The sequence below is a fragment of the Antechinus flavipes genome, chromosome 1, assembly GCF_016432865.1.
Source record: "Antechinus flavipes isolate AdamAnt ecotype Samford, QLD, Australia chromosome 1, AdamAnt_v2, whole genome shotgun sequence".
Lineage (NCBI taxonomy): Eukaryota > Metazoa > Chordata > Mammalia > Dasyuromorphia > Dasyuridae > Antechinus > Antechinus flavipes.
In genome coordinates this window covers 198,466,547-198,491,369 of record NC_067398.1, presented here as the reverse complement: position 1 = coordinate 198,491,369, position 24,823 = coordinate 198,466,547, and the positions used below count along the sequence as shown (strand labels likewise).

General features: G+C 35.0%; 1 protein-coding gene across 1 annotated transcript in view; it reads left to right on the top strand.

The window, feature by feature from the left end:
* Positions 1-6,672: 6,672 nt before the first annotated feature.
* Positions 6,673-24,823, top strand: part of FER (FER tyrosine kinase) — a 244,817-nt gene continuing 226,666 nt past the window's right edge. Inside the window, exons 1-2 of the mRNA XM_051994832.1 lie at positions 6,673-6,791; positions 21,538-21,802. Coding sequence (XP_051850792.1) covers positions 21,590-21,802 — 213 coding nt within the window. The 5' untranslated portion in view covers positions 6,673-6,791; positions 21,538-21,589. The remainder of the gene's footprint in view (positions 6,792-21,537; positions 21,803-24,823) is intronic.

The window sequence follows — 24,823 nt, the reverse complement described above, 5'->3', positions numbered from 1 at the left end:
AAAACAAAAAACAAACAAACAAAAAAAAAACCCTGGAATTTAGCCAAATTCAACAATTCCAAGACTAGGAGGAGAGGCCTTAAGACCAGACTTCATAATCTTAGATAATAAGAGCTGCAGTACCACTTTCTTTTTAAAAAATTATTATTATAGCTTTTTATTTACAAGGTATATACACGAGTAATTTTTCAGCATTGACAATTGCAAAACCTTTTGTTCCAACTTTTCCCCTCCTCCCCACCTCTTGCCCCAGATGGCAGGTTGACCAATACATGTTAAATATGTTAAAGTATAAATTAAATACAATATATGTATACATGTCCAAACAGTTATTTTGTTGTACAAAAAGAATCGGACTTTGAAATAGTGTACAGTTAGCCTGTGAAGGAAATAAAAAATGCAGGTGGACAAAAATAGAGGGATTGGGAATTCTATGTAGTGGTTCATAATCATCTCCCAGAATTCTTTCCCTGGGTATAGCTGGTTCAATTCATTACTGCTCTATTGGAACTGATTTGGTTCATCTCATTGTTGAAGATGGCTGCGTCCATTAGAATTGATCATCATATAGTATTGTTGTTGAAGTATATAATGATCTCCTGGTCCTGCTCATTTCACTCAGCCTCAGTTTATATAAGTCTCTCCAGGCCTTTCTGAAATCCTCCTGCTGGTCATTTCTTACAGAACAATAATATTCCATTATATTCATATACCTTATTTAGCCATTTTCCAATTGATGGGCATCCACTCAGTTTCCAGTTTCTGGAGGGCTGCTACAAACATTCTTGTACATACAGGTCCCTTTCCTTTCTTTAGTATCTCTTTGGGGTATAAGCTCAGTAGTAATACTGCTGGATCAAAGGGTATGCACAGTTTGATAACTTTTTGAGCATAGTTCCAAATTGCTCTCCAGAATGGCTGGGATGTATTCACAATTCCACCAACAATGTATCAGTGTCCCTGTTTTCTCACATCCCCTCCAACATTCAGCATTATCTTTCCCTGTCATTCTAGCCAATCTGACAGGTGTATAGTGGTACTCAGAGTTGTCTTAATTTATATTTCTCTGATTAATAATGACTTGGAGCATTTTTTCATATGGCTAGAAATAATTTCAATTTCTTCATCTGAGAATTGTCTGTTCATATCCTTTGACCATTTATCAATTGGAGAATGGCTTGATTTTTTTTTTTAATAACTTTATATTGACAGAGGCTTGATTTCTTATAAATTAGAGTCAATTCTCCATATATTTTGGAAATGAGGGCTTTATCAGATTGGTGCCACTTTCAAAAAGGATTTCTCTCACTCTTATCATTCATTTCATTTCATACTTTGTGTCCATTCAAGACTCTCATTCTCTGCAATTATCTTGTCACTGTTTTCTCTCTATTTCTTATGTAATCAAAGCTTCTCTGCTTTTCCCTCTTGATAGTTTTTGGGTTACTGTCTTGCAGAGTTTGCCCAGTAAACTTATCTTTTCCATTTTGCCTCATTTCCAGAACTATACCAGGTATTGAAGATATTAGAAAGGATACAGTGCATTGGTTGGACCCCCCCCCCCCAATTCCTGATTGTGCACCCCATCACTGATCTATATTTCCCCCCCTATCTTTTTCCATGTTTCCCTGAAAATGACCTTCCTTGGTCCATACTCTCCCAAGTGCTCCTTACTTCCAGGAAATTTCCCCTCTGGGAGTTAATAACTAATAGACTAATAATACACCAAATCCTCCAGGACACACCTAGTACATTCTCTACTTTTCCATTAACAGGTTACATCTTTCTCACAGGAGCATTCATGTGGAATTTCCTATCAAGGTTTACTTCCAGACTTCTCATCTTATATACTGCATCCCTTCCTTTCCCTCACCCCCACTCTTGTCAACTGTTGTCATTTTAAGACCACAGAAGCTACCTTTTCATTGCTAACCCCTTATTTGACCTGGTATATTACATATTACTCTCCTTTTGTTCCCCTTCCTCACTTTCCTGTACCTTCTCATACTGTAATGTAGTCCCATAAAAACAGAATGGCAGTAGAATTTTTGTCTATAATAATGTTCCATGTCTCCCTCCTACAAACTTTTGCTTTTATTTTTGTCATTGTATACATTTAGAAAGAATTTTCTTAGTAGTCTGTTGTTATTGTTGCTGTTGTGCTTGACTCTGATTTTTATTAACTCCTGCATTTTTGTAGTTTGGGGTTTTTAAGATACTCTCTTCATATCTAGTTTTCTTAATATGTTTCACATAGCTCTTTATTTTTCAATGTCCATCTAGTTTCATGTATGATTAAGATTAGATTTACAGGATTTGTTATTTCTTAATTGAATTGTTAAATTTAATCACTGTGTGTCTGGAGTTTGTAGACTTTTCCCCCCTCTGGAGGTGATATGTGAATTCTTCAGTTAGCTTTTTTAATTTCCTTTTGCATTTGGCCAATTGAACTTTTAAATGAGTTGGGTTTTTTGTTCATTGGATTTTTTTCCTCATTATACAAATTTTATTTTTCAAGGAGTTTTCTTTTTTCCATTTTGCCAAAACTACTTTTTAAGGAGTGGTTTTCTTCAGACAATTTCTGTTTCCTTTCCCAAAGCTCTCATTTCCATTTTTTCTTTTAACTATCTTTTAAGATCCTTTTTGAATTCTTCCAAGAGAGCTTTTTGAGTTGGAGACCAACGTATATCACCCTTTGATTTTTCATCTGGAGATGTTTTGCCTGTAGTGTCTTCAGAGTTTGAGTTCTGTTCTCCCTTGTCTCCTTATAGCTATTTGTAGTCACAGCTCTTTTTACTTTTTCACTTTTAAAGATTGAGGTTTGCTCTTAGGGCAAAGGGGAGATTTTCCCAAGCTTCCTCTATAGACGACAACAGTAGCTTCATGCTGCCCTGGGTTGGGTCAGTGTTCCTGGCTTCCTTCCCGTGCTGGGTTAGCTTATCCAAGTCCTGTTTGCCGTCTTGGAGTTTAGGGACTCACCATTTGTTTTCTGTAGTTGTGTTGGAGATCTCACAGCTAGTCTGCTGATTCACTGGTTTCTGAACCAGGACAGAATAGCCAATACTGCTGTATTTTGGTTAAGAGTCTGCCACTAGATTCTCCCCCGGTTTGAGATGGCCTTTCCACTCTGGGCCTCCCTGTGCTGTGCCTGTGTTAGGCTGAGTCCCTTCACCTTCTCCTCTCCTGCCCCCCAGCCTGATTGAGACAGACTTTTATTGAAGTTCTTTCAAAATATCTTCTGCTGGAAGTTTGTAACATTCCAAGTATTTGTGGGTTGTATCAGTCTAAAACCCATTCAGAGGCTTGATCTGGTGTTGATCTGAGGGAAGCCAGGAAGAACTCAAAAGACCTATCTATTATATACTATCTTGACTCTGCCCCCAATTTGTGAATTCTTTTAGTTAATATTTCATTTTCTTTTCTGTGTTTTATGTTTAGACATTTTGGGTAGTTCTTTTTTTTTTTAATCAATTGCCAAATCTTATTGATTTTATTCCCATGCTATCTTTTTTTTTTTCCCCATAGCTTTTTATTTACAAGTTATATGTATGGATAATTTTACAGCATTGACAATTGCCAAACCTTTTGTTCCAATTTTTCTCCCTCCTTCCTCCTTCCCCCTTCCCTAGATGGTAGAATGACCAGTAGATGTTTGGGTAGTTCTTTTCTATTATTTCCTGCCTTATGGTTTTAAGATTTCTTTGTACTTCAATGTCTTTGGAGACCTGCGACCCTTGGGTTATCTTTATATTTATCTTTGAGATCAACAAGTTTTGCTTGTATAGAGAACATGTTTTATTTTAGTGTTTTTTGTTTTGGCTTCCCATCTAGATTGACCTTCACTTCTATGTATTTGCATTCCTAGACTATTGTTCTCTCTTGTTTATTTGCTGGGACTTGCCATTTCAGATTCCGGTCAATCATTTGTATTGTGCAGCCCATAAATTCTCCTTTCATTCTCATATTTATTTTGGACTACTCAGAAGCAGTATCTTATGGTTTCATGCTCTTATCACATCTGCTTCAAGTGTTGGGTCGTTTTCTTTTGATTTACAATCTTCATAGATGCTTGATCCATTTACTAGCTCTGTAGGCCATTCTATTGTTAAATATTTTCCTTGTTGGTTTTGATGTGGCTGACATATGATGTACCTACTGTAGGCACCAAATGGTGTTAATTTAGGAGAGCACCAAATATTGGGGCCCAGTTATGTGAAGAATCCAAAATGGGCATTCTCTTTGGCAAAATATAGATTTATTTAGAAGAAGAGGTTACAGATAAAATTAAGAGATACACCAAAAATACTAGGAATGGTAAATAATAAATAGTGTGAGAGAACAAGAAAGGGATTTTAATACTTAATAATGGAAAAGACAAGTTCCCTAGTGGAACTTACATTTAATCAGGAGAAGGAGAAAAGGAAAACCCCATGACGTTAGCAGGCTAACCCCTAAAAGGGATTTAGCACCCTGAAGAGAGAGGCATTATAAGTCATGGTTGTGGGGAGGGGTTGAGAGGAGAGATACCATGAAAACATTGTGGGGGATCAGAAGAGAGACACCACGTGGGGAGTATGGGGAGTCATAATGGGGAGCTGAGAAGAGAGACACCATGAGATAGAGTCATAATGATTGCTCTAAGGGGTTCAGCAAAGATTGCATGGGCCATAAGCAAATTTGTAAGGATAATTTAACCTTAGGGACATGGGATTTCTTGGCTGGACACAGCAAGGCAGCCCACGACCTCTCCAGAGAAGGGGACCACATTGCTAAATTGACCTCTGTCAGAGCCTTCTCCTAGATTCCATCAATATTCCAGTTTCTCTCTGTCAGCTGCACCCAGCTACTGAGAACTTCTTCAGTTTATCTGCTTATGTTCAGTGTTCTGGAGTTTTGTTCTGAAATCTTTGATCATTTTAGTTTCCCCCTTCCACCTCATCCTTCCCCTTAAAGTTTCTCCCATCCACTTTCTGACTATCCTCTGATCTGGTGGCTTCTCTGGAGGTGGTATCTCAAAGCCTCTCAGACTTCTCCCATGCTGGGCAACAATCAGTTCTCTAGTCTAGGTCTCTTCAGAACTGGCCCCAGCTATATCATGGAGTCTTTTTTTCAGTTAATGGAGTACTGCCTTCCTTCCCCTTCCCCACAATGTCTTATCCTGGGGTCATATCCCACTCCTTTTGGTCCTTGTCAGTAGAGCAGATAAGCTGCTGTGAGCCTTCGAGAACTGGAGGGCTTTTCTCCTAGCACTGTCTGTCTAGATCTTTTTAGGCTCTGTGCTATAGTGTTGAGATGCTAGACTGGCTTTTGTTTTTTAAGGCTTGTAGCTACACTGCCTATTTATTATGGCCAAGGCAAACTTCTGCAACCTAGAACCTGCTGTATCCAAAGCACTGGAGAGAAGGAGAGGGGTGAGGTGAGGGATGGCTTTTTTTTAAAGCCTGTGTCAGATTATTGAGTCTGCTGGACTATCATTTCTGATAGAGAGGTGACGGTTGGGGGTAACACTAAAAGGATTTTTAAAAATCTTTTTTGGATTTGGAGTACTAGACAATGGAGACAGCTGAAATTGCTATATTTTTGGCTTATGATTTATGTTTTGGAGAGTTTTGAGAGGGCTTGACATCTAGAGAAAATTTCTCTTCTATCTTATTGTTCATGTGTTCCATTGATCCTTGTTGCATATTTTACCTTTTATATAATTTATATTCCAACTCACCTGGTCTGCTTGCTTTGGATATCATTCTATTTTCAGTTTCTGAAAATAGCCTTTGCATAGACTCTCTCTCATATCTGGAATGTACTTTATCTATATCTCCAATTTTCATAATTCCTAGCTCTTTACATCTTAGCTCAAGGATCACTGTCTACATAAGGCCTTTCTTGATTCTCCTTGATACTAGTGCCTCTTGCTGCCAAAATTATTTTTTTACCTTGTATGTATCTTGTACTATATCTGTGTAAATGTTATTTTCTCTAATAAAGTATAAGTTCTTTGAAGACAAGTTTTATTTCATTTCTGTCTTTGGATCCTAAATTTCTGGCATGTAGTTTTAACTTAATGCTTGTTTGAATAATAAATTGATAGAATACAACAATTTTACTTCCTTATCCCTGAAATCTGTGACCCAAATTCACATTAGCTTTTTTGGTTGCCATATCATATTTATGACTCACCTTGTAGTTTACTGATTCTCAGAAATTTTTTGGACAAACTGTTGTCTTACAAATATAAATGTAGCCACTTTACCCTTTCCACAGGGGTCATGGTCAACCATCATTATTATTCATTTTTCTTAATTAAAGTTCTATGCCCAGTGCCTCTTTATGGTATAGAGCTTTGGGTTCTCCAGATTTATGCTGTTGTGGTATACACCCTGGCATAGTCTAGAAACTAAGTTAGAAAACTTTTAAGTATGAACATGGTGATGTCCTGTTTTCCTGTTGTCCAAGGACCATTGTAGCAATGTTTGGAGATGCCCATCACCAGAAGGTTGGCCATCAGGGGATGAATTTGTTTTGGCCACAGCAAGTCATGAATGCCATCTACTAAGGCACAGAACTATTGACATATTGAAGTGAGTAAGCTATTAAGCCTATGTATGCTATTAACCTTCTTCTTCAGGTTGACAAAGTCAAACTTTTAAAATATTTTTTTTTCAGTGTATTTGAGATAGACCTATGACCATTTTCATCATTCTCTTCTGCAAGTTCTCCAAAATCTTAAAAGTGTGATGTCCCCAAATGGACCTATCATTTTAATTGCGATCTGACTGTAAAAGATTAATAAGGTAAGATTGCTTTTTTCTTTATTTCACTTATATTACTTAATAAATCCTTAAAATTATATTTTCAGTTTGAATTGCAAAATATTTTTGGTTCAAGTTTATTTTATGCTATTTAGCAATCTACATAGTCCAATTTTCTCTTTCATTGTCTAATTTATGTTTAGTCTCTGTGATTTTAAAAATTGTGTATTAGTTCTTTTAATGACTACCTTTCAGCCATGTTTTTATTTTATTTAGGTCACATTCTTCAGTCAATATTTTTTGGACTTTAAATATTACTGTCACATTATGTAGCATTTTGTTAATATTACATAAACATTCAAATTGATTTAATCTCATTGATTTGTACATTGTCTTCAATAATTCAGGTTTTAACTTATGCATACTTGCCCATTTGTGCAGCCCTTGACCTTATCCTACACAGAGGGTAGGCTCAGCATGCTAGTCCACCAAACAGTTGGTCACATTGCAAGAACAATATATAACAGGTGGACAGCTTAAGTCCTCTACTAGTGTGGTAATAGTAAGAGTTAAGTTTTTTTCATCTTTTATTCATTATTCTTGCACTATGACTAGCTGTTTGGAATAAGCTTAACACCAGCACCCTGGTAGTTCAGGGTTGATACTGGGAAAAAATTCAGCATTTGCAAATAATTAGCAAATAGTTAAGAAAAGGAAGCTTAGTTTGCCCTAATGGTGCTTAGTTTATCTTGACTTGTTCTCTCCTCCTTCTGTCTCCTTCTATGTGGAAATATGTCTGGTTAATTGGGCAGAATATGTTGATTCCTGTTTTCTACAGAAATCTTTCTAATTGGAGGGACCTTGACTCCCTTTGGGTGATACTTTTTAAGTTCTTTAGATGATTAGAAAGCTATTCCAAGAGGGGCAGGAGCCAAGCAAATTATAAAGATTGGAAGGATAGCTTTGCCTTTTAGGGAAAACTAATTCTTATTTCTGGGATACATCTTTTTCACTCATGCATTGCTCATTCCTACCTTGGATTCCCAAATTATCCTTTTATTAACATTATTATTATATTATTGTAAATTATAATAATAATAAAGTCAATATCAATATTTAAATATATATATGTACACACATATATACACACTTAAAAACATAGTATCTACTTAAAGGAAAGTTAATCAAATTAGAGAAATAGTTAAGCTATAATAGTGGGAGAATCTTAATATATCCGTTCCAGATTTATATAAATCTAATCAAAAGCTAACCAAGAAAGAAGTTAAGGATCTTAATAGAAGTTTACAGAAATCAATAAGGGATCTCTCTTTCTCTCTCTCTTCCTCCCTCCTCCTTCCCTCTTTCCCCTCCTCTCCAGTTTATTTCCTAACCATTGGCCACATTTTGAGAAAAACAAGTAATAGAAACACGTAGGAGGACCCAAGCTTTCTGGCATTCTATCTACTAGGACCCAAGTGGCTTGCACCTGGATGTGTGGTTACCCAAGTCCTATTTACCACAATCTAAGCTTTTTGCACCTGTCTTGGTGGGCAACAACTTCTTTTTATTCCCCTGCCCCTAACTATAAATAGAGGCCTTGCTGGGGTCCACTCCACTGAGTTTAAAATTCACAAGCTAGTTTAAAGTTCACATCAGCTAAGATAGATGCCTTGAGTTTCTTCCCTTGAGAATTATTTTTCATCATTTATAAGCTAGGGAATAGCTTTTTTTCTTGTAAGTGAATGAGATTTTTTCAGAGAAATATAATGCAAAAGTTTTTCCCCAATTATTTCTTTTTTTTTAACCTTAGTTTTATTGGATTTGTTTGTTCAAAAATTATTAATTTTATATAATCAAAAAAATTGTTTTTTTTAATTCTGTTACCTTTCTACACTCTTATTTGATCATGAACTTTTCTTCTATCCATAGCTCTTAATAGGTACATAGGTACTTTGTTTTACTTTCTCTAACTTGTTTATGGTTTGATCTTTTATATCTAGATCATGTTTCTTATTTTGAGATTATCTTGATATAAAGTGTGAGATGGTGTTCTAATTTCTTCTGTGCTACTTTTTAATTTTCTCCAGTTTTTTTTTTTAATAAAATACTGAATTCTTATCTCAACAGCTGCATTTTTTTATTGTATATTAGGCTAGTATATAAGTTTGCTTACCTGTGTTATTTAGCCAATCTTTTCATTATCATGTTCTTTAATTTTTAACCAGTATGCAAAGAAGGTGTTGAGGGGAGGAAGGATGGAATTATTCCTTTCTGATATATTTGAGATCTAGCACTTCTAGGCTCCCTTTATGTCTATTTCTATTCATTTTTTTCCCCTTAAGATTATCCTTTTTTTTTTCTCTACATGAATTTTGTCATTATATTTTCTAATTCTGTTAGTTGTTTAATTGGTATGGCATTGGATAAGTAAATTAATTTAGGTAGTGTTTTTTTTTTTTTAATAAACTTATCTTACCTGTAAACTATTAATATTTTCCCACTTAGGTCTCTTTATTTTTGTAAACAGTTTTTCATAGTTCTTTCTTTATATAAGTTCACATTACATAAATTTGACTTTTTGCAAAGAATTCTGAAAGAAATCCTCATTCCTTAAAAACATCGATGGGTATTTTGTGTCACAGTGGGCACCAGGCTTTGAATTAAAAAACTCATTTTCAAAACCAGCCTCACTAACTATGTGAACCAGGGCAAGCCATTTAACTCTGTCTCTGTTCCTCAAGTGCAAAATGAAGTGGAGAAAGAAATAGTAAACTACTTCACTATCTTTGCCAAGAAAATGCTAAACTAGGGTCTTGAAGCATTGGAAGCAACTGAAACAACTAAACAGAAACAAAAAAAGTGTATGTTAACTTTTATGTCCTTTACTGTGCACTTTTTCTCTATTCCTGCCTCTTGGCTCAGAGATCTGCAGCCTCTCAAGTGAAGGCAGGAGAGACTACTGCCATTGTACTGTGGAACTGAGAGAAGACTTTTGTCCCATTCTGCTTGCCTGCCTGCCAATGTGTCTGGACCCTGCATATGTTTTCTGCCCATCTGCACTCAGTTACCATGTGTCTGTCCTTGGAACCATGTATCAGCCCTCTCCTCTCTGCGTCTGTGTCTAGCCCCCACATTTCTGTGCCCTTTGTATTCTTCCTCTTGGTTCTGGCCAGGCCCCATATGGCTGATCTGGGCCTTTTTGTGTTTCTCTTCCCCTCTCTGTCCATGTGTCTTTGAATAATGTGCCAACCCCCTCCCTCCATGGGAGTATTGGGTTCTTTACTGCCTGCCTCTCTCCTTACTTTCCTCCTGTTTCTGACTTTTCATTATATAAAAATCTACTTTAAGTAGAAATTTGCTGAATGATCTCCTTAGGTAAGGAAAGAACTGTCTGTATGTTGTTCTTGTGTATATCTTGGTAGGTAGATTCCCAATTATTTTATATCTGTACTAATTTTAAATAGAATTTCTTTTTCTATCTCTTCTTGTTGAATTGTTAGCAATATGTAGAAGTACTAACAATTTATTTTATATCCTGAAATTTTGTAGAAGTTATTGTTAGTTAATTTTTTAGTTGACTTTTTAGGGTTCTTTATATATATACCATTATGTCATCTGCAAAAAGTGTTAATTTTTATTTTTCTTTAATTATGCTTATTACTTAAATTTATTTTTCTTGTTTTGTTGATATAGTTGTCATTTTTTAAAATACTATGCCAAATAGATGAGGTAATAATGGACGTCATTGTTTCATCTCTGATCAGGTAACTTAAGCAGGTGAGATAGATACTTAAACTAAAGGCCTCTGAACCAACATTCTTTTCACTGTATACCCTGCCTATTAAGAAATTGCTGTGGTCAAAAGAATTAATTATCTTGTGGTTAACTTTCTAGTCATGAGCCTTCCTGATTTTAATTAGTTTAGACTTTATATGAAAGACACTTTAGATACATAGTCAAAACTTGGTCAAAGACCCAAGGAGTTGTACTATTAATGTAACCTTCAAGAAGATGGGGTAACTTCTGTGACATGATAAAGCTCTATAATTCAGTGGCTATGGTTTAAGATGGACACAGACAAAATGGAGAGTGTCCAGAGGAGGGCAATCTCCTTCAATCATGAAAGCGACCTGAGGCTATGTCATATGAGCTTCAGGTGAAAGAACTAGACTTGGTTAGCTTGAAGAAGAGAAGAGTCGGAGGGATGGTGATTGATAGATGTCTTTAGGTATTTGAAGAGGCTGTCATGTAGAAGAGGCACTGGACTTGTTAAATTTAGTCCTTGAGAATAGAACTAGGAGCAATAGTTATATATTGAAAAGAAGCAAAATTTAGCTTGTCAAGAAAATTTTATTAACTATTGGAACTCCAAAAGTAGAATGGGCTTGCAAGAGAGGTAATGGGGTCTCCTTTTTTGTACATCCTAAAGCATAAGATGGCTGACCATTTGTTGTGCTATACTGAGAATTCCTTTAGTGAAAGGGTTGGATTAGATAGCTGGTCTAATCCCTTTCAACTCTTACTTGCTTTAGCTATCTTTCATGGTTGAAATATGTGAGTGTATGTATTTACTTAAGCTTTTTCTTAGTATTGTATCTTGTTGCTTGGAAACTATTCAGATCCTACTTTCCTGGACCAGATCCTTTTTTCTTGATTCTATTTTCCTTTGAATACATTTAAAAAAATATTTAGCAAGCGATGATGACAGCTTTGATATTAGTTTTTGTTTTACAGTTTATCTAAATTGTTCATACAAATTCACATCCAAAAGATTTCTGAAAGATGAAGAAATTAACATACTGCCTTCTGCTCTGGTTTTTTCATTTTTATCTCCTCTTCATAGAGCCACTCCCATAAAGATTCAGTTTGAGCACCATCTTCTGCATGAAGCCTTTCCCGATTCCTTATTTTGCTAGTTTCCTCCTTCCCAAGTCACCTTATATTTAATTACTTTGTATATGTTTGACTTGGTCATTTTATATTCATGATATAAATATTTCTATATATGCTTGTTGCTGCTATATATGCTGGAAGCTTTTTGTGAATAGGAATTGTTTTTATTCTTTATTTTTGTATTGCCAGTATGTCTACTTATATTTTAATGAGAGCAACAAGCACATTTAGGAATAGAGGCTCTATGAAAAGGTGCTTGTTTCCTTGCTAATGCAAATCTCTCTACATTCATAAGTCATCCAATTTCATCCTGTCATCTCCAGCAGATTACTATCATCTTCACTCACTACTCTTGTATTTGAAGGAAGATATAGTCTGGAAGAGAATCTGTTTCAAGAAAGCAGGCTTTGAATAGCCTTCAAGCCATAAGACACAATGCCTAACTAAGAAAAAGTAGTAAACACATTCACTTACCATATGGGTGAAAGGTAATTAAGGCCTCTTGTCACCTTCCCTCAAGGGACACATTGAGCCCAGCAGAAGATAGAAGGCAAGGAAAATAGAGGAATGTTTGGCTCCTCTTCTCTTTGGTTATGAAGTAGGAACACAAAGTGGTAGACTGTGACTATCCCTGTTGAGTATGAAAACACATTTATTTTTTTTGCCATGGAAAACCTCTCTGTATGTACAAGTCATCCAATTCCATCCTGTCTTTTCAAGCAGATTACTATCAGCTTCACTCACTAATTTTTAATCTTTCCCTGTTTCAAAAACAATTCCTATTCACAAAAAGCTTCCAGCATATATAGCAGCAACAAGTATATATGTCTACCAGTCTCTCCTCCATCATCAAAACACCTTCATGTGTTATATCCACCCCCAAAAGCTTTCATCCCTTTTCTTTCCTTTTTGCAGCTAAATTTCTAGAAAAGCCAATGTACAATTGGTGCTTCTACTTCTTGTCTATTTTCTTAACTCTGCATCCTAACTTCCCAACTGAAATTTCTCTTTCCAAAGTTGCTAATGATCTAATAGCCAAATCTAAAAGCATTTAAAAAATTCTCATTCTTGACCTCTTTGTAGCATTTGACATTGTGGATCATGCTTTGTTTGTTTGCTTGTTTTTATTATTTTTGTATGTGACATCTACCACCTCTCTCAATTTTCCCACTTGAAAATTTTAACCAACAATGCTCTTTCCTTGAGCCCTTGGAATGCCTATTGCACAGGCAATAAACCATCTTAATTTTTTTTCTGCTCCCACTCGTTCCATCTACTTTACCTATTAGGGAAACTTGGCTCCCCTCAGATGAAACCTTCCTAGCCACCCTTTCTAGTATTGTCTATACTTTCACTCATTTTCATTGTTTCAGTGGTTGAATACTCTTTGCTCTCCACTTTCTAGCTTTCTTCCTGCATCCATCATTCAGTAATCTCTCTTCTTTTGAGGTTCATACTATTCATAGCTGCCATCCAATCAATATCCTGGTGGATGTTATCTACAAATTCCCAAGTCATTCTCCTTCCTCATGGACTTTAGTATCTATTTCAACACTTTTTCTTCCCCTACTTCTGTTCTCATTTTAGGGGACTTCTACAGCTTTCTCTCAAATACCTTAATCATTCAGTTACTCAAATTACTCACTTCTCATAAGCTACTCCTCTACCCTATCTCAACTACACACAAAGGTTCTTGTTTTTGCTGTCATCCAAAGATGTACCATTTCTGTGTTTAAGAATGTTGAATAAACTTACTTGATTTCTCACTTTTTACCTCTACTTCGCTTTTGCTTACAAAACTTTATTCTTTGTCTATACCATGATCTCCAATCTCTTGACCCCTCAGTTCTCTCCTAGACCATCTTCCTTATATTGGCCACTCCCTCTTCTTTTCCCCATTTTGACCTGTTCATGTACCAATTCAGTTTTTATACTGTCCTCTTCAAACCCATGCCCCCTTAGGTATGGGGCAATTTGGAAGAGAATGGATGTGGGAGGCAATTTTTTGTCATGTTAGAAGAATCATTCTGGTTAGGAATGGGATTCCTTGTGTTACTTCAGGAACTCAGAAGTGGAATGGAGCGAGGCCTAATTTGATGGATAGGGCTAGAGTTATTGAGATGGAGGCTCATTGGTCGGAGAGTTGAAATAGTGTCTATTGGTTCGTCAACCATGCATTGCAAGTGATGGCAAATATTATTATTATGGAGGCAGTGGCTTCAGTGAGGAAGTATTTTGTGGCAGCTTCTGTGGCGCATGGGTTATTTGGGGCAGTTATTATGAGGATGATGGCTAAACTTGTTCATTTTGCCAAGCTCTCAGTCTGGGATCATTCTCATAGTTTGCTACCTTCACTCCTGCACACAATTGTTCTGACTAGATTTATTATGAATTTATATTATAGAGACAATCACACAATTATTCTGACTAGATTTATTATGAATTTATATTATGGAACTTCACTTGGGCCTTCATTGCTGCTAGACAGTCTTTATCTGCCTTATTATCTCTCTGTCCTATTGTTCATAGCAACTCTTCTAAACCTTTTCATTGCCCTTCAAATCTAATATGTTTTCCTCTCATCCTACCCTCTCAGCTGAGAACCTTTCCTCATATTTTACAGAAAAAATAGAGGCTGTTTACTGTGAGCTCCCTCTTTTCCTTTTTTCCTAATCTCCTGTCACTCAGATGCCTTCTGCCATTATGTCCTCCTTAACCCCATCTCACATGAAGTGATTCCACTCCATCTTGTCTCCTTCAACATTGTCTCCCTCTGTCAATCCTACCCTATCACTTATTTTCAATCTCTGTCTACTGGCTTATTCCCTACTGCTTATAAGCATTGCCATGTTTCCCTCCATTATGAGTAAACCTTTATTTCATCCTTCCATTCTCAATAACTGTGTCCTTAGAGCTCTTCTGCTCTTTGTAGCTAAACTCCTTAAAAAGGCCATTTTTTCCTCTCTTCTCTCTCTTTTTTTTAATTATAGCTTTTTATTTGCAAGATATATGCATGTAATTTTTCAGCATTGACAATTGCAAAACCTATTGTTCCAATTTTTCCTCTCTTCTCCCCTCCCCCCCCATTCCTTTTCTCAGATGGCAGGTAGATCAATACATGTTAAATATGTTAAAGTATATGTTAAATACAATATATGTATCTATATGTCCATACAGTTATTTTGCTGCATAAAAAGAATTGGACTTTGAAATAGTCTCACTCTCCTCTTAACCCCTTACAATCCTACTTCTAACCCTTATTCAACCAAACTATTCTCTCCAAAGATACCAGTGATCTTTCAGTTTCCAAATCTAATGTCCTTTTCTCAGTTCTCATCTCTCTGCTTTCTCGTAATCTTCAGTACTGTTGATCATCCTCTTCTTGATATTCTCTTCTCTCTAGGATTTTTGAATCTCACCATGCCATATTTTTTCCTCTTACTTATTTAATCTGTGCATCTATTTTGCTGGATTTTCATCCATATTTCTCCTTTGAATCATAGGTGTCTATCAGGATTCTGTCTAATCTTTCTTCTTTTTTCCCTCTATACTATTTCATTTAGATTTCATTACATTTCAATACTGATGATTCACAGATTTAACTATCCTGTCTCAGGCTCTTTTCTGACCTCCAGTCTCCCCTATACAACTGCCTTTTAGACATTTTTTTTAAAATAACTTTTTATTGATAGAACGCATGCCAGGGTAATTTTTTACAGCATTATCCCTTGCATTCACTTCTGTTCTGATTTTTCCCCTCCCTCCCTCCACCCCTTCCCCCAGATGGCAAGCAGTCCTTTACATGTTGAATGGGTTGCAGTATATCCTAGATACAATATATGTGTGCAGAACCAAACAGTTTTCTTGTTGCACAGGGAGAATTGAATTCAGAAGGTATAAATAACCCGGGAAGAAAAACAAAAATGCAAGCAGTTTATATTCATTTCCCAGTGTTCTTTCTCTGGGTGTAGCTGCTTCTGTCCATCTTTGATCAATTAAGGCTCTCTTTATCGAAGAGATCCACTTCCATCAGAATACATCCTCAAACAGTATTGTTGTTGAGATATATAATGATCTCCTGGTTCTGTTCATTTCACTCAGCATCAGTTCATCTTTTAGACATTTTGAACTGAATGTCTGTTAGAGATCTTAAACTGAACATTTCCAAAACTGAGCTCATTCTCTTTCCTTCTAAACCTTCTCTTCTTCCTAGCTTCCATTTTACTGTTGAGAGAAAAATCATCTTCTCAGTCTCACAACTGATATTTTTGACTCATCATTATATCTATCAATTTCACTGTTACATCTTTTGCTCCTATCTTTCCTCTGATACTGCTACCACATTAGTTAAGGCTTGTATTAGCCTCATGGCTGGATTAATAGTCTACTGGTGTATTTGTCTGCTTCAAGTCTCTCTTCATTCAGATTCATTGTCCATTTAGCTATCAGACTGATTTTTCTAAAGAACAGGACCAACTCTGTCACTCCATTGGTCAATAAGCTCCAGGGACTCCTTATTGCAGCTAGAATCAGATATAATATTTTGTCTTTGGCATAGAAAGAACTTTATAACCTATCCTCATCCTATCTTTGTAGTCTTCTCAGTCCTTGTCATCTGCTCTTTGTTGCAGTGATGCTGACATCATGACTGTTACACTAACATCTTTTTTTCTGAGCTTTTTTCTTTATCTCCCATGCCTGGAACTTGACCTATTTGTTTCCTCTCTTCCTTTAAGTTTCAACTGAAATGCCATTTTTTATAGAAAGGCTTCTCAGTTCCTACTTATCCTGTATATTACTTGTTTCTATATATTGGTTTGCTTTTCTTCATTATTAGCTTAGGATTTTTTTTTTTTAACCCAATTAGTCATATGTGACCCCTCATTACCCCATTTGGAGCTTTCTTGGCAAAGATTCTAGTAGTTTGTGATTTCCTTCTCTAGTTCCTTGAGGGCAGGAGCTGCCTTTGCTTCCTTTTGTATCCCTACCACTTAATACCATGCCTAAGCATATAGTAGTTGCTTCATAAATGATTATTGATTAAGTTAAAGACTGATTGATTAAGGAGATATTTGAATAATATAATTTAAGGAAAAGGAGAAAAAGAAGTAACTTTCAGCAAATAGCCTCAATTTTTTCAGTGAAATATGAAGCAAAGTTTTCAGCTGAGAGATTGAAAGAAAGAGGAGCCAGGAGAGTTTTGAAGAGGAATAAAAAAGCTTAGAAAAGAAGAGTAAACTTATTGGAGAGATAGAATTTTCCTAGCTACATGTAAGGCCCAGATGAGATCACATAGCATTAAATTGTAATGAAACTAGTCAACATGATTGCCTGATTTTATCAGCTTTATTTAATATCATGTGTGCATGGGAGTAAAGGTAGCAGATGGGAATAGTCCATGATATGGGATAAATGAAAGGATGAGAGAGTAAAGGATTCCAGAGAAGAGGATAGTTCAGAACTGAACTGATTGAGTGACCATAAACACATTTTCTAAAAATGTGAGAAGGGTCCCTTTCTTTATTGTAGCTGCAAACTCTGGTGTATTAGTGCTCTTTTTCATCCTGGAACTGCCAGTTAGTACTATGACTCAGATCTGAGTAGAGCAAAGCAAGGGTCCTGCTTCAGTGCTAGCAAAGAGTCTCTATAATCTCCTTCTGACCAAATTTTTGACTCCCTTATTGTCTGTGGGCTGAGCGCTTTGGAAGCAGCTACTGCTGATTCTCAAGCCTGTTCCTGTTTTGCTGAGACTGGGACTGAGTCTATGTTGGTGAGGCCTTTAATGGACTGTATTCCACTCTCACCCAGGTGTTACCGATCTTTCCTGCTGACATTCTAAGTTGTCTTTGGATGGAAAATTATTTCACTCTGTCTTTTTGTGCATTTTGCTGCTCCTGGAATTGTTTAATCATAATATTTAAAGGTGTTCAGAAGGGTTTTGGGGAGAACTCAGGCAAATCCCTGCCTTTTCTTTGCCATTTTGGCCTTGCCCTTTAAAATAAAATTTAAAAAATTATTTTTACATCATTACTAATCAGTGTAGAAACTAAATATTGGCTTTGTTGAATACTTTATGGTACAGAAAATTGCTTGTCTGCATTTAAAAAAAATTATTAATACTTTTTTACACTGAAATCTTTTATCCTTTTATCTTTCCTTTTCTCATAATGCTTTGTGTTCACAGAGACTTTGAGTCCCTTGAATTCTCAGTTCTTTCCTAGGACATAACTTCATATACTGACTATGCTTGCCTCCCTTTTCTATTTTGACCTCTTGGTGAATAAGTTCTATAGCTGATTCCCTTTTTCTTCCACTGATCATGCTTTGATATTCCCAGCTTTAGATTACTTCTGCCCTTCACAGCTACAACTGGAGAAAGTCAGAAAAGCATACTCACTGGACCCACTAACCACTTTATTTTCTGAAATCTCATCTGGACTCTTATTATATTATATTAATCAATTTACTCTTCCACTCCTCACAGCTGCTATTGCAAACTTTAAAAAAATCTTCTCAAACCTTTTTTTTCCTATTTGCCAACTTTATTTTATTTTCATAATAGTTTTTTTTATTTTTCCAAATATATGCAAAGATAGTTTTCAACATTCACCTTTGCTTTTCTTCCTGCTCTTCCCTTCTCCCCCTTTTCCCCATTTCCTTCAGACTTTGATGATACTCTTTCTCACTCTCTAGGCTAAGGAGATTGCTCAAAATTCACAGAAAAAAAAATTAAACCATTTGCTGAGAACACATCTCACTTGTACCTTCTTTCACCTAATTCACATGCCTCACTACAGTCTATTTTCCACTGCACTGGTAAATAGATCTTCTTAAAGCATATGTCCGACCATGTTACCTCCTATTCAATAAAATATAGTGGCTTTCTGTTGCCTCTGTCAAATATTAAATCCCTTGCTTTTAAAGACTTTAAAGATTTTTCTTATACCTTGTTCCTTAAAATGCACTCTGTCATGCAGGAACTTTAGTTTTCTTGCTGCTCCTTGCACAGTAGACTCTAATTCTTGACTAAGAGAATTTTCTTTGGCTTTCTGCTCTATCCCCTTCCCCCTGGCAGGCCCGTAGTGTTCTGCCCTCATTTCTGCTTCCTGGCTTTCTTCAAATCTCAGATAACATCCCACTTTTTTGCATGAAGCTTTTCCTATATGTCTTTCATCTTGAAAAGAAACTATATGAATATATGACTAATGTTGATTTATATTTATAAAAGGTATGATGTAGATGGAGGTCAAGGAAATACTGAATTTGGAATTCAGGACCTCAGAGATGTATGTGTGTATGTGTAAATATAAAATAAATTATTTCTCATATTAATTTCCATTATATATAGATAAAACAAATTATTTCTCATATCCATTTCTATTATAAAGTGCTTTTTAAAAATGTCTTCAGTGAGATAAAAATCTTAATATTCCCAAAATTGATGTTACTTTGTATTTAATTTAGTTATTAATTACTCTTTATGTTCAGAACACTGTGTTAAATGCTGAGAGAGGTACAAAATTTAGTTGTTATAGTTTCTACTATAGTTTCTGTAGTTTTTGGACTTTAAAATTGAGTGGGAAATATGATGCATATACAAGAAACAATAATATAAAGTAGTACATGTTAATTGCATGACAGAGATACAGAATACTTTGTAAGGTCTAGGAAGAGGGAAGTATTATATTTAGAAGGAGAATCAGGGAAGATTTCTAGGAAAAAGTATCAGTATTTTAAGTGAATAAGAATCCAAGAGGTGATGGGGCCAGAGCAGGCATTCTTTTCACCATCAATGAAGTAAAATAATTTAAAAACAAAAAGTCTTCAGTAGAAAATGTGATACTATCAGACTCTTTTGATAAGGCCTAAATGGGAAAAGCCTATTCTTTAGATGTTCTGTATATTTCAATTGCATAAATGTGCTACATCTCTGTTTATAGAATGCTGGTAGCAAAAATATATTGTTAGTGATAAAACATAAAGTTCTTTTTAAAACTTGAACTTAGAGTTTCTGAAAATCCAGAAGTATTAAAATTGTTTCTTGAATATTTATGTCATTCTTTGGAGGCATAGTATTTAGAACATTTTTTTAGAGTTGAAAGAGAATAAACATTTATTTATATAATGCCTATTATATGACAGGTACTGTGCTATCTCATTTGTTTTTACAAATTTATTTTGTTAAACTGAGTTTGAATCTTGCTTTATTTACTTAAGTATGTAACGCTGATGAATCACTTATCTCAAATTCAACAAATAAAAGCTGTAGGATTTGTTAGTACAAAAGTTATTTACATCTGTTCATAAAGTCTTTCCAAGTTTATGTAACAAGAACAAAGAAGAGAATCCTTTGGAAAACAAGGATTATGTTAGAAAAATTGCATGCTTTTTGACACCTCATTTCTACAACAGGGTATATATCCCAAGGAGTTTAAAGATTAAACATAAAATAGGAGAATAGCTAAACACATTATGGTATATGAATATAACAATGTTACCATGCCATAAGAAATGACAAAAATGAATTCATAGAAACTTTGGAAAACTTTGTGAATGGATATATAACTAAATTATTATTAACAAAGCTGCAGAAAGAGTCAAACCAAAGCCCTTCACAACATAATTTGATCCTTTCTTTGTATGTTAATTATACATTATCTTCCTTTTAAGGGCCAACCTAAACTGGTCTTCTCCCAGTTCTTCTCAAATGCCACTCCCATCTCCCACTTTTCTGCCTTTACATTAACTATCCTTTCCCCCTGGAACTCAGATTTGTTGGTTTTCTTTTTAATGGCTTAATAATATTGTATCATATTCATGTGTCACAATTTATTCAATTTTTTTCCAGTCCATTATCAATCATTTCCTTTTTTTTTTTTTTTTTTTGGCCACCATAAAAAGAGATGCTATGGCTTTTTTTGTCATATAGAAGATCATGTTTTTCATTTTCTTTTTCTTTTTTAGTGACCTTTGTTCATGTGTCTAGTAGTGCAATTTATGGACCCAAGGGTATGAAGAGTCTACTGACTTTTTCCTCATACACATTTTGCCCCAACTAATGGTTATTTAGATATGTGCCATTTGCTTGGAAATAAGGCTGTTCTTTTTTCTGCATTTGCAAAGTCTTAACACCTAACATTTTTTTAGATCAAATCACAAAGGTCAGAAAGAAAGGGAAAAAAATGCCTTTTTGCTATCTAGTTTAAGGCAAGTCAGCTTAAATTGACTTTGAAATATATTAAGATTATAAAAAAAAGATGTTTTCATCTTATGTTCAGTTACTTTATTTTGAAAAAAACGAATACAAAACAAGTAAAGTTTATTGTAGTCTTCAGGAAATATGATTACTATTTAATAACAGATTATTGTTTATTGACAAGTTTTAGATGAAGTTTGCATAATTAGAAATTATAGTGATATTTTGCTTTAAAAATATTATCATATATACATATATATAGTTATAAGATTATAGTTTACAAAGTGCTATCATGTGATGGAGGTAGGACTAGTAAATTTTCTTTGTTTTTTAAAGCAGATCTACTAAACCATAAAGTGGTTTAATCAATTTAGAAAGTTCCTTCTGAGGAGCTTCCTCTGATCCATACATATTGGTACTTTTTCTTCAGTTTGGTATTTTAGAAAATTCTTTGGGGCGCTGAATTATTAAATGACTTCACAGCCAGAACATATCAGAGGCAGAACTTGAACCCAAATATCCCTGAGGTCTCCTATAGTCCACACATTTCTGTGCTATGTCTCTCACTGCAGTTTTAAATAGTATGTAAACAGAAGTTAACACTCTAGTAAGGGCCAAACTCAGTTTAGTACTTTTTCCATAATATGTACTGTTGGAGAGCCAAGCTCCTTTTTAGATTAAAATTTTCTCTTTTTACAGATATGGACACATGCTGATTAAAAGAATTTCTTACAACCTGTATTAGTGCTTTATGAAGATGGGATTTGGAAGTGACCTGAAGAATTCACATGATGCACTGTTAAAATTGCAAGATTGGGAATTAAGACTCTTGGAAACAGTAAAGAAGTTTATGGCACTGAGAATAAAAAGTGATAAAGAATATGCATCTACTTTACAGAATCTCTGCAATCAAATTGATAAGGAAAGTACTGCCCACATGAATTATGTTAGCAATGTATCCCAGGTAAGAAAACAATTTTATTATTTGGGAATACAGAAAAGTCAAAATGTCTTAAATGTAATAATTATACTTAAAACAAAATGATCCCACTTTAACAAATGAGTCTTTGTTATTTTATCTCTTATATCTATTTCTTTGCTTTGTTGAACCCTACTACATTAGATTCTTGTATATTTCTATATTATACCTAGATATTTTGAAAGACATAGTGTATTAATTCTAATTTTAGCATTGTACATTCTGTTACTCCATTAGTCAAAATAGAGATTTTTTTGCTCCTTGATAAACTGTAGTATGAATCTACAATAATAGCATATTGATGAACTATCCAGTTGTTAAATAAATTAAATAAGAAAATAGTTTTATAATTTGAGGTCATATTGTTAGAGAGGAGCCAGGAACAAAGCCATACTTGTACTTGAAATATTAAAATGTGTTTTACAATTAAAAAAAAATAGAGATGAAATCTACATCTGCTGTCAGATTTCCTGAATTGTACAATTTTTTTTCATTTATTGTGATATCGAACTTAATGATAGTTTTTAAATGACAAATTAAAAAAAAATCCATTTTAATACTTTTGGAAAGTTGAAAATAAACAGTTCATTGTCTTAAGATACAGATAAGAATTGTCTACCAGTAGTCTACTAATAGAAACTACCATTTTTATAAATTCTTGTATGTGAGAGATTTTTATTATTTTTCACATGGAAACAGGCTTTCATTATATTCCACCAATATCCTCATGATTGGGGAGGTACAGATTTCTGCATACAAAGGATCAGATCCCAAAACTCTTAAGTAACCTAAGGCTTTCTTCCTTATTGTTAAAGTTACAAAAATCTTTCATTTAAGAAGTCTGTAAGTATAATGTGAAGGTGTTTGGGTGTTTCTGCCTCACACCTTATGCCATTTCTATTACTTTAAAGATTTTGGGCCAGCTTTCAAGATTTAAAAAAATCTTCAGAAAGATTTTACTTTTACCCAGTAGCTAATTTTGTTTTTACATTAGGCCTTTCCTGTTATATATCACTTATTACTGAACTTTTCCTTGTAACAAAGAAGTTAAAGTAAAACCAAACTTAAAAAATGACTATGCTTCTAGATGTATATGACTTTCTCTTCTAGTCATCCTCTAAGTCTTCTAGCTGGAGGAGAATTTCATCATCTTTGTGGGATCACATTTGTCACCACAATTAGTCTGATTGAGGCTGTCTTTGATATTGTATGTATTGCATTGTTGCAGGCTCTGTACCTAGGACTGCCATGCCTCTTCTTATCTTACTCTGCACCAGTTCCCACAAGTGTTCCCACATTTCCCTAAAATCCTCATCTGCTATTTTTTTATGGCAACATAGCGTCTTATTACACTCATCTACATTCGTTTTGTTCGGTTATTTTCTATTTGAACATCTTTTTAGCTGTAACAAAATCATTCAATGTATTTTATTAAAATAAGTGATTTCATTAACAAGCTAATTTTCTTTAGTCTTTTAATCTACCAACTATACTATTTAAAATAAATACTAAAAGAAATTAAAAAATAAAAACCAGAAATCCTTCTCTTCCTCCCCTGATATCACTTTCTTCCAGGTTTTTGTAAAAGTACAGGATTTGGAGGTTATCAGTAGGCAATGACATTTTCTTGAAACTTACATGAAAACTAGGTTTATTATGAGAGAAATGAATGTGCACATGGAATCCAAAGAGTTCACAATCCATATAGAAGTTTGCATTTTTTTTTTAATAGTAAGACAAAGGAAAGAAGAAATACCAGAAATGTCCACCCAAAGGGGCATAGTATGGGTGGGGGAAAGTTGCAATAAAGGCAGGAAAAGGACAAAACCCCTCCCAAAGGAGAGAAGCAAGACAATGACAAAAACTATTCTTTTCCCTTGGGATCTGCTATAGTGTGAAGATAGGATGATCTGCTTATCTGCATATGTCTCAGATGCAGAAGCAACTTCTCTGTCTGGTCTAAACTGACTGATGCCTGTCTTGATTCCCAAGGACACAAACAACAAATTAAATCAGCTGAGAGTTGGGGTAGGAGGGGATACTTTGTCACATTCAGAGTCTTTTGTGTTTTCTGGGTTCAGTGTTTCTGGTGAATATGATGATCCAAAAAGACAAGTGTGGGGCACTTAATAGTAGGATGAGGAAGAAGCGGTCCACATAAGAAACAGCAGCAAAATGCAAGAACTCTGCTAGCACTAAAAACTCCTTAACAGTCCTTAATAAACAATGGAGTACCTTCAAGAACATACAATAAAGCTCCTTGGTTTTACTGATGAGGATACAAGTTTAGAGAGGTGCAGTTAGGTGGTGCCATAGTGCACAGAGTGCTGGGCCTGGATTCAGGAAGACCTTAGTTCAAACCTGGCCTTAACCTCTTTGCCTCAGTTTTCTTATCTGTAAAATAGAAATAATAATAGCACATGCCATCAGATGTTATGAGGATTAAGTGAATTTCTCATAGTGTTAAGCATTATGGGGTCTAAAATTACTCATTCTGCAAGAAAACTATGGAGACAGAGCTCTGAGCCAATAAGCTTTTATTAAAGGGACTCGATCCTTTCAATAAATGGGACCTTAGATATTCCTTGCAATCAGAGATGTTCCCTTACTAGGGCCTTACTTTTATTGTACTTGGTACTCAGACTCACAGAAGAGCCAAAGTAAAATACTGAGTTTTATTGTTTAATAGGCCTTGATTTTGATCCAGGAGGTCTAGAAAGGATGCATCAGCATGTGTAGTCATAGGATGGGTAAGGAAAGGGTTATCTCTTTTGACTAAGACTGATGGGCAAGAGAGTGTAGGTAGGAGTACAAAAATAAACTGGGGGACTTTCCATATCATGGCAAGCTATACCATTCTCTCTAGGCTTGATCATGCACTTATCACCTAAAATGTCCTCTAGTCAGTGTTATGAACAGTGAACTTATAGCTGGTAATTTAAAGTTTGGAGCTTATAATAAGAAAGGATTTATCTTTTCTAATTATCCCTAGGCATAATATATGTA